Below are 14163 nucleotides of genomic sequence, written 5' to 3' on the forward strand. Positions count from 1 at the left end.
ACGGCGTCTCTTCCCGAGGAGGGATCGCCATGCTGTGTACCTGCGCCAGGTACAACTGTGGATTATGTGTTAATGGCAGTGGTAGGATCTAACAACATTACTTCGTCATGCAGCATGAACAAGACAGTGGTGATGCTTGCCCAAGACGAAACTCTAGATAATTGCTCGTTAAACGGAGATTTTGTTCTCGTTTCCCATCTTAAGTTACTCAACTACCAGAGTCGTTGTCTCTAATGTACTGCCTTCATTCATAACGATGGAATTGAACGTTTAATTATAATTGTCTAATTATTGGAGGGGATTTGAACTGCACCACTAATTTTACAGTTGACCATAATGGGAAGGAGCCTTACAACTTAACAATTGCAGTATTGGCAAAAAAAATATTTGTTTGATCTGATGGATGTAAGGAGAAGTGGGAACACAGACATTAAACTGTACTTAAGGTCTCTGAGAACAGGGTAAGTGGTGTGAGGCTGGATAGAATTTATTTCGGAAATGTGTGGAATAATAGAGTGATGAATTCTTTTATTTCACCCAATAGTCTATCTGCCTGTCACTTGGTTACATTAGATAGTTTGAGAGTTTAAACCTAAATTATTGTTGGCAAGTTAATGTTACATTATTACACGAGACAGTGTGTAAATGATAAAAAAAAATGTGACACACAAAACGTATCATTATTATTTCTTCTTGAACAACAAACGCCTAAACAAAAAAACAGCCATTTTAAAAAACGAAACACTTGAAATACATTCGGTGTCGGAACTGAACACAAATAAACACCAAATGTTGTACTAGGTATCAATAGATGATTCAGAATTGAGATATTTAACAGTGAATACTGAATAAGCTTGCAAAACCTTTATAGGAAAACAAAATGAATGAAGGACTGAATAAAAAACACTGAGTGAATAACTTATTAGAAAAGTAGGTATTACTAATGAATACTTAAAAGAATATGTAGCTAATGTGTGTGTGTGTGTGGTGAGTCTCACAGTGTAGAGTTTAACCCTAACTGTACCACAATGTTGAGATAAATTACGTGTAAGAAAATTAAATGTTAAGGAAATCTCGCGGTTATGTCGTTTATCGTTAGCACTTTACTTTATACTCTCGCGAGGGCTGGGCGTGAAACGTGCCGTGCGTGTGACGTCATCGCGCTCGCAGGGTGGAGGAGGGTGGGGCGGGGAGCCCGATAGAGGCGGGGCGGGGCTCGCGCTGCAGCGGCAGCGTTAGGGAAGGAGGAGGAAGCGGAGGATGGCGGAGCGACACCTCGGGAGGTAAAAAACACTTTAATATCTACACGACGCGCCTCAACGATGTCGAATAACGAAACGCGGCAAACGTTAACATGTCCCTGGAAAGCTGTTCCCGGTGACGCTGGCGGTCGACACGGCGCTCCGGAGCTGAGCAGCGGCTTTAAAACGCCCCTTTTGTTCAGCCCTGGAATGGCCGCTCGGTGTCCGTGTCTATACGTGTGTACAGCTCTCGGACGCGTCTGGTGACTCTCCTGTATCTGTTATTTACAGACGGGAGAAACAGCACGTGTCCCACCGTCTTACGTTTGTAATAGAGTCCAAACTCGGGCCACCGTTATGTTCGCTCGGCCGGGCGACTGGTTGCCTGCACCCCGCTTACACCTCACCAGCGGACCGCAGCCGCTCTCACGCGTCACCGCGGCTCGGCACGAGGCCTACGTTAGCGAGACGAACATTTCGTAGTTTAGCTTAACGTTAGAGAACGGGATCGTTTTTTATTCCAAACCAACTATAAAATGTCAGTCTTTATTTCAGCGAACTGGTCGATGACTAAAAAAGCGAGTGATTATTGACCAATTTCGGCTCATCGTGTACAACAAGCTAACGTTAGCTTAGCCCGCTAACGTGTGTTTAAACACCACGGCGAGCCGTATAACGCGCCGATTTGTTTAGGAAAAAATGTGTTATTTATCAGACAGCTGTTAAGTTTAATAGTTGTCTGTTGGCACCGGGAACGTGACGTTATAACGAGCCCTAGTCGCTGTCACCGCAGTTAGCCACCGGGACGCTGGTGTGTTTTTTTTCCTTCCTTAACACAATCGTATTTAGACAAATCCCGCCTCCCGTGCTATGATAGGCTCGTAGGATCCAGCCTCCTGTTATCGGATTGGACGAAAAGAAGTATTCACGCTCAGCTTGTCTAACAGACGTGGCGGCAAGCCAATCACGTTGGAGGCGGGTTTTGTCGGAATGCGGGTTTAAAAAAAAGACATAACAGCACGAAAGGTTAATGTTAATTAATATCGTTTAACCGGACGAGTGAAGGAAGAAAACGTATCTCTCTCTTTGTTTTGCAGCAGCGGTTGACGTTTGTTTTTGTCCTTTTTCCCTAATACGATGTGTGTTGTGAGGAGAAGGGAGAAGTCACAGCGACGTCTCTTCCTGATTCCTTTTCCAGAAAGTTCTGAACTGTTTTCACCCTTCCAGGATAAACAAATACAAACTTCTGTGTTCTTCAAAAAAAATCGTGGTTTCTGACACAGCCTTGTTTCCCAAACGGGAAAAAGTTATTTTTTGTTGGCTTGCTCTAAAACACCCGGGAGAACTTTTCGGCTTATTAGGAGTTTCTTCCCGAGGTTGAAATGGGCGTGTCAGAGCAGGAGGGTGTCCGAGAGCAGGGGTGTCTGTGAAGGAGGGTCCGGGAGCAGGGGTGTTGGAGAGCAGTCGGAGAGCAGTCAGAGAGTAAGGGTGTCTGAGAGCAGGGGTGTCCGACTTCTCTCCGACACCCCTGCTCTCCGACCCTCCTTCTCGGACACCCCTGCTCTCGGACACCCTCACTCTCTGACTGCTCTCCAACACCCTTGCTCTACGACACCCCTGCTCTCCGACCCTCCTTCTCGGAGAGGGAGGGTGTCCGAGAGCAGGGGTGTCCGAGAAAGAGGGTCGGAGAGTAGGGGTGTCGGAGAGCAGTCTGAAAGCAAGGGTGTCGGAGAGCAAGGGGGTGTCCGAGAGCAGGGGTGTCCGTGAAGGAGGGTCAGAGAGCAGGGGTGTCGGAGAGCAGTCGGATAGCATGGGTGTTGGAGAGCAGTTGGAGAGCAAGGGTGTCCGAGAGCAGGGGTGTCTGAGCAGGAGGGTCCGAGAATGGGGTGGGAGCGTAAATGGGCTGTAACCATGATTTGAACCCTGCTGTTGTATCTCTTAGGGCGCAGGAGTTGGATCACTGTGTTTCAGACCAGACAGAACCACTAAACCGTTACAGAATATTTATACACGATTTAACGTCTGCAGAAAATATTATTTCTTTACTCAACCACAAAATGGAGTAGAACATTAAAACGTAACCACAGCTTTGAGTGAGTAAGGTACGAACACTTCGTCGTATTTAATCCCTAAGTTAAGACCTGACGGACAGCGGGCTAAGAAGAAAGCTTTCAGAAGACCTTTGCTGAACTTCTAAACTCTCTGTAATCCTCTGGGTGTAAGTGGAAGGTCTAGTGCACGCTGTGGTGTGCCAAGAAAAAGGCGTGTGCGTAAAATCGTTCAACACCAAAAGATTTAACACTAAGTTCAGTCCTAATGTTATTACAGAAATATCTCCGTGATGATTGAGGGAGAGAAAGAGAGTCACTTTTGAGTCATAGGGAGAGTCTCCATGTATCAGCATCTCTCTCTCTCTCTCTCTCTCTCTCTCTCTCTGTATTTGTCTTTGTATCTTTCCCTGTACCTCTCTCTTTCTTCTTGTATGCCTCTCTATCTCTTTTTTCTTCTCTCTCTCTCTCTCGCTCTCTCTCTCTCTCTCTCTCTCTCTCTCTCTCTCACTCTCTCTCAGATCAATTCTGATTCAGATGAGCTCTATTGGCATGACAAATTGTACGTGCATCGCCTTATCATATTTAAAATGATAAGGAATGAAAGCACAATTATAAGATCAACAAACAAATAAATAAAGCAGCAAACAAATAGAAAGTAAAACAAAAGCTCAATCTATAGGCATAAGTGAGGTGTGGTTTGAGGAGTTTATTACCAATCGGTCGACTTATCCGTCCTGTTGTTGCAGGTATGGATGTACCAAGCTTCCATGGAAGTGCAGAGTCTCTTTTTTTTTTTCTCCCAGCAAATATTGGAGTTTTGTGCAGTTCTCCATTTTAATGAAAGCAGGACAAATCATTTCAAATTTGCTTCTGAATTTCCTGGTAGTTAAGAAGTAAGAAGTGAAGCTCTGTCTCTACCTCTCCTTGGCTACAGTACAGCTCTCCCTGGCCAGCCAGCTCTCTCTCTTTCAGAGCTCTGTCTGTATCTGCCTCTTTCTGTCTGTCTGTCTCTCTCTCTCTGAGCTCTGTCTGTGTCTGCCTCTTTCTGTCTGTCTCTCTCTCTCAGAGCTCTGTCTGTATCTGCCTCTCTCTCTCTCTCTCTCTCTCTCTCTCTCTCACACTCTCTCTCAGAGCTCTGTCTGTATCTGCCTGTCTGTCTGTGTCTCTCTCTCAGAGCTCTGTCTCTCTCTCTCTCTCTCTCTCTCTCTCTCTCTCTCTCTCTCTCTCTCTCTCTCTCTCAGCTCTGTCTGTATCTGCCTCTCTGTCTGTCTGTCTGTCTGTCTGTGTCTCTCTCTGAGCTCTGTCTGCTGTCTGTATCTGCCTGCCTCCCCCCCCTCTCTCCCTCTCTTTCTTTCTCTCAGAGCTCTGTCTTAATCTGCCCCCCCCCCCCCCCCCCCCAGCTCTGTCTGTATCTCTCTCTCTCTAGCCAGGCTGTGGTAACCGAGTCTGTACTCCATCATTGTGATCCTCAGCTTGTTGTGTAAGATTGTGCTCATGTATTCAGCTGTTGTGTATTCTCTGTCGAGCGCCAAATTAACATTGTAGTTTACTCTGTTTTTGTGTTCAGTCCAGTAAGTTAGATTGTCGGCCTGGATTCTGTGGACGAGGTGGTACGTGTCCTAAGGCAGGTTAGTGTTAGTTGGTTTAGTTGTGTTTGTCAGTGTATATTGTTTGTGGCACCTCAGGACCACCTGAATAAGGGGCTTTTTTCAATGTTCGCCTCATGGTTTTTAAGGGCTTTAAAATGTTTAGCGTCACAGTCGCTCGAGTTTAGTTGATTCTAAAATTTGATGGTTCTTTTCTCCATGTGGATGAATACAGTGTTGGTGTCATTCTGCCCCACATGTGTTGTTGGGTGTGTTCCTCTGTACCCTGAGAAAACTCCACATGCAGGGGTTTGATTGGGCTTTTGTCCCATTCGTCGAATCGCTGATTTAGGAGAGGGCCCCCAGACGTCTCTGCCATTCACTACAATACAGGTTTTATGAATAGATTTTTTTAATGGCATTGAAAGCCCTTCTTGCTTTCTCCATTTGCACTAAATTTCAGTCCAAGGTACGTGTAGTCGGTGACGCGATCAATTTCTGTCCTCCCAAGGGTGAAATTGTGTTTCTTTCCCTGACCTTCCGGTCATTTTTGAAAGGTTAGATCCGTTGTGGTGTTTAGGACCTGGGTCTGACGGAACCTATGCAGGACGGTGTCCTCCTTCTCCCACAAAACATACAAGAGTTTATTAGTCTTCAGGAATTAAAGTAGAATTTGCCTTATGTGGGGAAAATGCGAGTCTAATGGCTGTGTATTTGCTGCGCTCGGTGACAAAGTGCTGCTCGTCCTCTACCGCCGGTCTGTTCTCTCTGGACCGTCGGCCTGTCTCCACAGCCACACGGTGACTTTAACGGGAGGTTTCTTTATTGAGAACTTATGTTAATAAGCTATGGTGCCGATCTACAGTCCGCTTTAATTCTGTAGTAGTAAATTACTTTCTCTTCTTGTTCGATTTCATTTAGCCAATCGTGAATGTATTCATCTTGTGGTGTTTTTGCTGTTTGTTTTAATTTTGCCTGTCCAAGCCGGGCGGACCGGTTTAACTGGCGTTTCTCTGATAAATACACTAAAGGGTCTCTGTGAGTAAGGGCACAGTGGTGATAGTGATGTGGGGATGTGTCTTTGTGGCCTCCCAAGATGTTTTTGCAGGTCATCTGTGTATCTGTGAAGCAGGTCATCTGTGTATAGCAGACATTTAATTTCTCTGTCTCCTAGGGTCAGTCCAGAGAAGGATTATTCCTGAAGGGTTGTGGCCGGCTCATTTAACTTACATTGGGCTCGGGCTGAACTCCTGTGGAGCGAAAAAAAAAATACTGTTCTTTTGTCAGTGATTTTGACACAGTACATGTTCTGCTTATTACACGTTCTTTATCACGTTGTATGTCCTGCCTCCTATTCCACACCGAACGAGTTTTACGGAAAGCCCGGCGTGCCAAACCAAATCGAAGGCTTATTTATAATCTTCGAAGCAGCCAAATATTTTGTCTCTTTATATATTAAATATTTTTATTTTAATTTAATTACTTTATATTTTAATATTTTTTTTTTTTCTTTTTTCTCCGAATTTAATGCATGAAAACTTTTCTAATGTGTTCAGTGACCTGAGTGTTTGGGAGTTGAGTTTTCTACTGGGCAGGATTCCGTTCTTCGGATCTGAATGTGGTCGTGGATCGGCTCATTCGTTTAAGCTACCTGTATGACTGGAAAAGAGGGAGCTGTGGTAAGAAAGAGGGAACTGTGACCTCGCAATGAAATAGGCGATCTTGATTTGCCCTGTATGTGTTATGGCATAGTCCACAGCAACGCTGCCTTAAAAGGAGCACTAGGTAGAATGACCCAGAGATTTACCCTCTGTTTGCCGCCAACTATGTGTAAACCCGGGATTTTGTGGAGCTGTAGGGTTCGTTTTCCTTTTTTGTTTATCTAAACTTAAGTAAATGGTTTACCTAATAGATCAGCAAGTTGAAGCCTCTGAGGTCACAGAGGTCTGATCTTCCTCAGTCTGGGAAGCTGTCTGTCTTTCTCCACAATGTCTGGATACTGGCTACATAGCGACACTCTTTTTCTGCTCTCTCTCCTCCCGTCTCCCCGTATCAGTCTCTGTCAGTCACAGTATCTCTCTCTCTCTTTCTCTCTCCCTCTCTTTCTCTACCTGTATCTTTTTGCATGTATTTTCTTCTCGTTTTCTGTTACTTTATTTCTCCCTCTCTCTTTCCTCATGTCTGTCTCTTGTAGTCATGAGGTCAGTGTTTGTGTTTGGTGTTACAATTTGCTCGCTGTTCACACCGACTCTCAGAAAAGTCACTGCGTCTATACGTGCTATTATTCCTAATACAAATCTTATAAACGACTATGATCAACTTCTTGCTAATAACTAATTCAGGCCTATTTTAATAAAAAAGGAAAGGAATATCTTTGTGTGTCGTCTTTTATCAGACATGCAGGATGCAGAAAGACTCCGTTGACCTCTGTGCTTTGATCACCACACAATAGCCTGTCTCACAGATAACACCTCAGCTCTGTCCCACTCTTGTTTTTCTGTCTTTGAAATGCGTAACCTTGATTATAACGGCGTCACTAAATTGTATGGTCGTAGTCGCCACTTACCTGCAGAATGCACAAAATACACGCAAGGTCAGTATCCACGAATATGCCGTGTATTTACTTTATTTAAATGGCTACAAAGGTTTCCTGACCCGCAGTTGCTGTTTACGAGTGATTCTCTTGCATGGACCGTTGTCGACTTTTTTTTTTATTTTTTTATTTAAATCCGCTAACCAGCTGTCTGGTTTTATTTGAACTAATGAATGTTTTGTTTATTCTCTCTCCACAGCTTGGCAAGAAAACTCTGCTGATTATTTTTCCAGTTACGATCTGGCCGAGGAAGATTCTACAGTCAAGACTGGTGTGACGCTCCCAGCCTCCCTGTTCGCGCCCCTGCTCCATCGCACCCCTCTATTTCTCGTGGAGCGTTGATGGACGCTGGAGCCACCGGGCGTCGTCGACCGTCATCGAACAAACGTGCTCACGTGAGCACACGGGGATGTACGAACGCGACGAGGTACGCCGGCGATTTTGAAGCTTTCTGTCCGAGTCGAGAACGAGAGGAGAGAAGAAGGGGGAGAGATAAGAAGACAGAGGCCGGTCTCATGCTTTGTCGGGCCGAAGCGCTTTCACCATGAGCGGCTCTTTAGGCAAAGACAAAGACTGCAAAGAAAAGGAGGCCAAAGTGCTCACGGGCAAGGAGCGTGATAAGGAGCCCAAGGCGCCTGCCAGCCTTGGCAAGGAGGGCAAGGAGCCCAAAGCCAAAGGGAAAGATGCCAAAGATGGCAAGAAGGACGCGAGTAGTGCACCACCGGCCGTCGCGTTCTCCGTAGACAACACGATCAAGCGACCGAACCCGGCGACGGGTGCACGCAAGAAGTCCGGCAACGCCGAGGTTGCCAAGGAGCTGGCAAAATGTCGTGACGAGAATGCGACACGTCTCGACCTGTCCAAACGATCCATCCACCTGCTCCCGCCATCGGTCAAGGAGCTGACGCTGCTCACCGAGCTCTACCTTTACAGCAACAAGCTGCAGAGCCTCCCATCGGAGCTGGGCTGCCTATCAGGCCTGGTGACGCTGGCGCTGAGCGAGAACTCGCTCACGAGTCTGCCGGACTCTCTGGAAAACCTGAAGAGGCTGCGCATGCTCGACCTGCGGCACAACAAGCTGCGGGAGATCCCGCCCGTGGTGTACCGCCTCTCGTCTTTGGCCACCCTGTACCTGCGCTTCAACCGCATCACGGCCGTGGAGAAGGACATCCGCAACTTGAGCAAGCTCACCATGCTGAGCATCCGCGAGAACAAGATCAAACATCTGCCTGCCGAGATCGGTAAGACCACGTGTGTGTGGGTGTATGTATGCGCTCATGCTTGGCTCAGTATGTCCTGACTAGCTCTCTGCTACTTGGTGACCGAGCAAGTTAACTGGGAGTATGCCGTCTCCTAACCATGCGTGATCTTTCTATATACACAGGAGAGCTGTGCAACCTGATCACTCTGGACGTGGCCCACAATCAGCTGGAGCATCTTCCCAAAGAGATCGGCAACTGCACGCAGATCACTAACTTGGACCTTCAGCACAACGAGCTTCTGGATCTTCCCGAGACGATCGGTAACCATGCAAACACTCTTTTGCTCTCCTGACCGTATTCCGAATTGAACTAGCAGCGTCGTCGTGACCGTGTTCTGGAATGTTGTCTCGAAAGCTTAACGCACACTTAGAATGTACAAATGCTATGTATGTCGGTACGGTATGTACGTGAAAAGGGAAACGTCGAAACTCCTTTCGTGTGCTAGTCCTAGTAGGGTGATGTGTTCTGAGACGCTGACCAAAAGCGTCCCTGACCTTTTCCCAGTAGGAATCCGGCTACAATCTGTTGTGTGTGCTTAGCCTTTTGCAGACCCCAGGCTCCGTCCACGTTGACGGTTTTTCCCCGGCCGGTCCGACGGGAGATTTTCACTCTAAAGTTACGTCTGTGGGTTATGACGCCGATCCGCATTCCGATCATTCTCCATCCATTTAGTATTTATCTGCGGATGTGTTTTTCCCACATTTGAAAATCATTTCCTTTGTTTGCCGTTTGATTGTCTGCCTAATTCGCTGTTTTTAATTTTCATACAGAAGTCAGCTGTATTTTATGCTCTTCCTGCCCACCATAACGCTTGTCGCTGCTGCTGCTGCCTTCTGTCACAGGCAATCTGTCGAGTATCAACCGCCTCGGTCTGCGGTACAACAGGCTGTCTGCGGTCCCCCGATCGTTAGCCAAGTGCCGGGAGCTGGAAGAGTTAAACCTCGAGAACAACAACATCTCCGTGCTGCCCGAGGTAAGAACCGGATGTATTTCTCGGGTATCTTTAAGCTCCCCGGTCTCCGTGCCCAGAAAAAACAAAATCTAGACTCACGATGATTGTTACAGAAGTTACATGTAGTAATGAGTAAGGAAATGTGAAGAACGAAAAAAAAAATGTTAGTGATTTAAAAAACAAAATTAGCTTTTGTGACGAAAAAATTAAAACCGGTTCACAGTGTCTCTTTCATTCCTCATACCTATGGATGAAAATGGAGAAAATCTCAGAATCTGTGGGCTTGAATAATGTAATTTATTACATATTATGTAGAAGTCGGGTACAACTGCTTTTGTATATCCACACACTGAAAGACAGACACAATAATGAACAGAATATACACTCAATCCCATAGATATTTCAATTAAAAAGCTTCAGTACACACACAAGGCCTTGTTTGTCAGGTATAATAATCCTAAATAAGCTACGTTTGTCATAATATAGTTTATATACACACACATACACAAAGTTCACGCAACAGAGATTACATATGAAATAATACTGTACGTGTTTGATTTTTCACATACGAGGCTCAGGTGCACGTCGTGATATACTATCGTGTTCGATTACAGATGTTTAAATTTAACGTTCAAATACGAGGCTTTTGTTTTGACGCTTTTCGAGAGAGAGGAAAAACCCATTGTTCCGTCCTTGTCACAGGGTCTGCTGTCTAGCCTGGTGAACCTGACGAGTCTGACGTTGGCGCGCAACTGTTTTCAGTCCTATCCCGTGGGAGGACCGTCGCAGTTCTCCACCATTTACTCGCTCAACATGGAGCACAACCGTGTCAACAAGATCCCCTTCGGCATATTCTCACGAGCCAAGGTTCTCGGCAAGCTCAACATGAAGGTGAGCCTACATGCCGTTCTTGTTTTGTCCGTCAGGAGTTTGGGGGAAGAAAAAATAACCCTGTTCCTTTGTAATCATGTTTCCCACCCACAGGACAACCAGTTGACCTCGCTGCCGTTGGACTTCGGGACATGGACCGGCATGGTGGAGCTCAACCTGGCCACCAACCAGCTGACCAAGATCCCGGAGGATGTTTGCGGGCTCGCTTCCCTCGAGGTGAGCGTTGGCATACTCTGTAGCTCATCGGCGTGGTCTCCTCCTTCGTTTTTCTAACGTTCCATTCCACTCAGGTCCTCGTCTTGTCCAACAACCTGCTGAAGAAGTTACCTCACGGGATCGGCAACCTGCGGAAGATGCGTGAGCTCGACCTGGAAGAGAACAAGCTAGAGTCTCTGCCCAACGAGATCGCGTACCTGAAAGACCTGCAGGTATGCAGAGATGGGAAACATGAATTGTTGTGAAACATAATTAGCGATTAAAGTTGTCAAACATTAAACATTACCTGATTGTGTTCTCCATAGAAACTGGTCCTGACCAACAACCAGCTCACCACTCTACCCAGAGGGATAGGACATCTGACCAACCTGACTCATCTGGGACTGGGAGAGAACCTCTTGCAGCACCTGCCTGAAGAGATCGGTATGTTAGGTGTACGCTCGTGTACGTAAAACCATATCGTACGACACAGATCTGACCCCTTGCCTCTCCCCACTCTGTCCCTCAGGCACCCTGGAGAACCTGGAGGAACTGTACCTGAACGATAACCCCAACCTGCACGGGCTGCCTTTCGAGCTGGCGCTGTGCAGCAAGCTGTCCATCATGAGCATCGAGAACTGCCCACTCGGCCAGCTCCCACCGCAGATCGTCGCCGGCGGCCCGTCCTTCATCATCCAGTTCCTCAAGATGCAGGGCCCTTACCGTGCCATGGTCTGACCGCCAGAACTCGCCCCGGGACCTACGACTGTAAAAAGAGAGAACGAAAATGAATTCGGATCACGTTGCGCTGAATGTAGAGATCGTAAGACTTTTACGAACAAAAAACTGATCTCTGAGCAAAATACGCAAAAACACTTTTGTCATAAACACCAACCAACCCTCCCCACCCACCCCACATACGCTGCTGCTGCTGCCGCCGCCCCATATTTCTTTCTTTCTTTTTTTTGTGTGGGGTGGGGTGTTTACCTTCTAATAAACGGCTCTGTAGTTTGGTTTTGTACAAAGGTAAGTTAGCGCAATTGTGACAACCTTTTTATACGAACGTGCCTGTCTGGCATGAGCGGCGGGCTTGTTTTCTGAATTGGTGATTTGGTCCAGTGGCGTTAAAGACGACAAAGGCGTAGACAAATATATATAATTTTTATTTTAAACACACCGCCAGGACATTAAACATGAATCTTGTTTTTTAATGTGCGATTTGGCCAGGTTTTTAAGTGTACTAATTAAGCTTTATTATGCGTTTTTGTTTCTTCTTTCTTTCTTTAAATCATATCAGAGGATCCAAGAAACCACAACAAACTTAAACCGCCAAAAAACATATCGTTAAGGCTATCACCGGGTGGACAAAAAAATTAAGACATGCAGAAATTCAGCACGGTCGAAGCACGATTTTTCTTTTCTACTTTTATGCACTTTGTAATGAGATCTGACTCTTTTTTTTTTTTTTTTTTTTTCAATCAATCTATCGGTTTGCTTATCATGACTTACTGTTTGCAAAGTGTTATGTTTATTTTTTATTTTTTTTTTATCAAGTTATACACACCCTTAATTTTTTTCACTATTTGATCAGAATTGTCTTTATTTAGTATTGTATCAATATCGAGTGACTGTACGTTTGAACAAACCATGTACTCTATCGATCTTTCTTTTCCACTCGTGTTTTCTTATCACGTTTTTATCTCGTCAAAACGTGACCACCGGCAGTGGGGGGCGCGTCTGGAAAAGCGGAGCATAACGGACGTCACTAGAGGACATGTAAAAAGGGCTTTTTTTTTTTCGTTTGGCCCCTATCCCCCCTTCCCCGTGCCCCGCCCGCAGGTGCACCGCGGGTAGCGCGTTCCCGGTTTTGTATAAAAGCTTAGACAAAGTGTACATTGAAAATGGCTTTTTGTGTAATTACAGTTAGCTGTTAACAAGATGGAATAATGATTATTATTGTTACGTGGAAAATAAATGCCTTCGATGAGACGGAACCGAGACCTCGATAAATAAGTTCAATGATTTTAACTCCAGACGTGTTCAGAGCAATCCATCTCTGCCCATGTATATTACACATGACATATACAGTATATATGTGTTGCTATTAGACTTGATGAAATACACAAATGATATGTTTGGGAAACAATATCACACAGCACTGAATGTCAGTTCTGACATGAAGATGGCTGATAAAATAACCGAAATGCAGCATGAGTGACTCAGAGGGCACTTTCAGGATCATCCTCAGAAATAACTAGTAATTACAGAGTAATGATCAGAGTAATTACAGAGCAAGCTAACTACAAAACACAGAACAGAAGGCAATGATATAGGCAGTCTGGGATGATTGGACAACAATAATCCCTACATCATCTAACCTGTATCTTCTCACAATCATTATTAAATATCGTAATATGCAATATGATTCATCTTTACCTTTTGGCCATTTTCTCTTCCGATAATGCCTCTTTAAAAAGTGCTCCCTAATAAGACATTTTGACCTCAAGAGCACTTATAAGGGTCATAAGATGCTTTATGAACAACATTTCTAAGAATTTAACTTGTCTACATTTCTAGGAGCGACTCAGATTTCACCTCGGCTTACGACCATGAAATCCCACAGAAGACTAAAACCTATACATATAAAGTGTACACACATGCATTGATAAATAATATATACATATATATAATATATTAAGGCTAGATTGGGAAATGAAAGCAGCACCCTTAATAGCAGAGGATCACATGCTGAGTGTGACATGTAACTTTGAATGTAAACATGAAAACTTCGCCATGGACTATAAAGATATCGACTCTAAAGCCTTGTGTTATAATCATAGTTTTTGCCATGAAACTCAAACACAGACACCAGTAATTTACTGTGAATTTTACCTTTAAATAACCCTATATATTGTACACGCACTTGATTGCCACCTCCATGAAGATCTTGGTCGATCGCCACCTCCAGTTGATCGCCACCTCCACGAAGCTCTCAGTCGATCGCCACCTCACGAAGATCTCAGTCGATCGCCACTTCCACGAAGATCTCAGTCGATCGCCACCTCACGAAGATCTCAGTCGATCGCCACGTCCACGGAGATCAAAGATGATCCAAAATCACCTGTAAGTACATTAGTAGTAATATTTTTTGGCCTTCCTGGAAATTAGTAAAAAGAATAATGCAGACTTGAATTTTTTATGCTTTGTTTTGGAATTGAATCTGCAATACTTTTAAAATATGGACATAAAATCTGTAAAATTATTCCCACTTTAATTCACACAACTGTGTGTGATATATTTTGATATAAACATATAAATTACTTTTAACAGGTTTAACATCAAGTTTTCATAATAGTAATTTACTGTAAACTAACAGTTCAACTAGGACATTT

The 14163-nt window shown here is 44.9% G+C and overlaps 1 protein-coding gene across 3 annotated transcripts; it reads left to right on the plus strand.

Moving 5' to 3' along the window:
• Positions 1-1136: 1136 nt before the first annotated feature.
• shoc2 (SHOC2 leucine rich repeat scaffold protein) lies at positions 1137-12765 on the plus strand. Of its 3 annotated transcripts, none has more exons than XM_047800269.1 (9): positions 1137-1283; positions 7671-8712; positions 8856-8993; positions 9576-9706; positions 10388-10576; positions 10670-10792; positions 10867-11004; positions 11098-11215; positions 11301-12765. In XM_047800269.1, exons 2-9 carry the CDS (start codon positions 8016-8018, stop codon positions 11507-11509), a joined length of 1743 nt encoding a protein of 580 aa, XP_047656225.1. In that variant the 5' UTR covers positions 1137-1283; positions 7671-8015; the 3' UTR covers positions 11510-12765. The 3 variants fall into 3 exon arrangements, with proteins under 3 accessions (XP_047656225.1, XP_047656229.1, XP_047656237.1); XM_047800273.1 differs by lacking the exon at positions 1137-1283 and adding an exon at positions 4860-4920; XM_047800281.1 differs by lacking the exon at positions 1137-1283 and adding an exon at positions 6534-6557.
• Positions 12766-14163: the final 1398 nt, after the last annotated feature.

The sequence above is a fragment of the Tachysurus fulvidraco genome, chromosome 1 (genome assembly GCF_022655615.1).
Source record: "Tachysurus fulvidraco isolate hzauxx_2018 chromosome 1, HZAU_PFXX_2.0, whole genome shotgun sequence".
Classification (NCBI taxonomy): domain Eukaryota; kingdom Metazoa; phylum Chordata; class Actinopteri; order Siluriformes; family Bagridae; genus Tachysurus; species Tachysurus fulvidraco.

Bases quoted from the DNA above. Each gene is read 5' to 3' on its own strand.
- shoc2 (XM_047800269.1), top strand. From the start codon at position 8,016: ATGAGCGGCTCTTTAGGCAAAGACAAAGACTGCAAAGAAAAGGAGGCC. The intron at 8,713-8,855 runs GTAAGACCACGT...CTATATACACAG, and splicing joins ACATCTGCCTGCCGAGATCG to GAGAGCTGTGCAACCTGATC. The intron at 9,707-10,387 runs GTAAGAACCGGA...TCCTTGTCACAG, and splicing joins ACATCTCCGTGCTGCCCGAG to GGTCTGCTGTCTAGCCTGGT.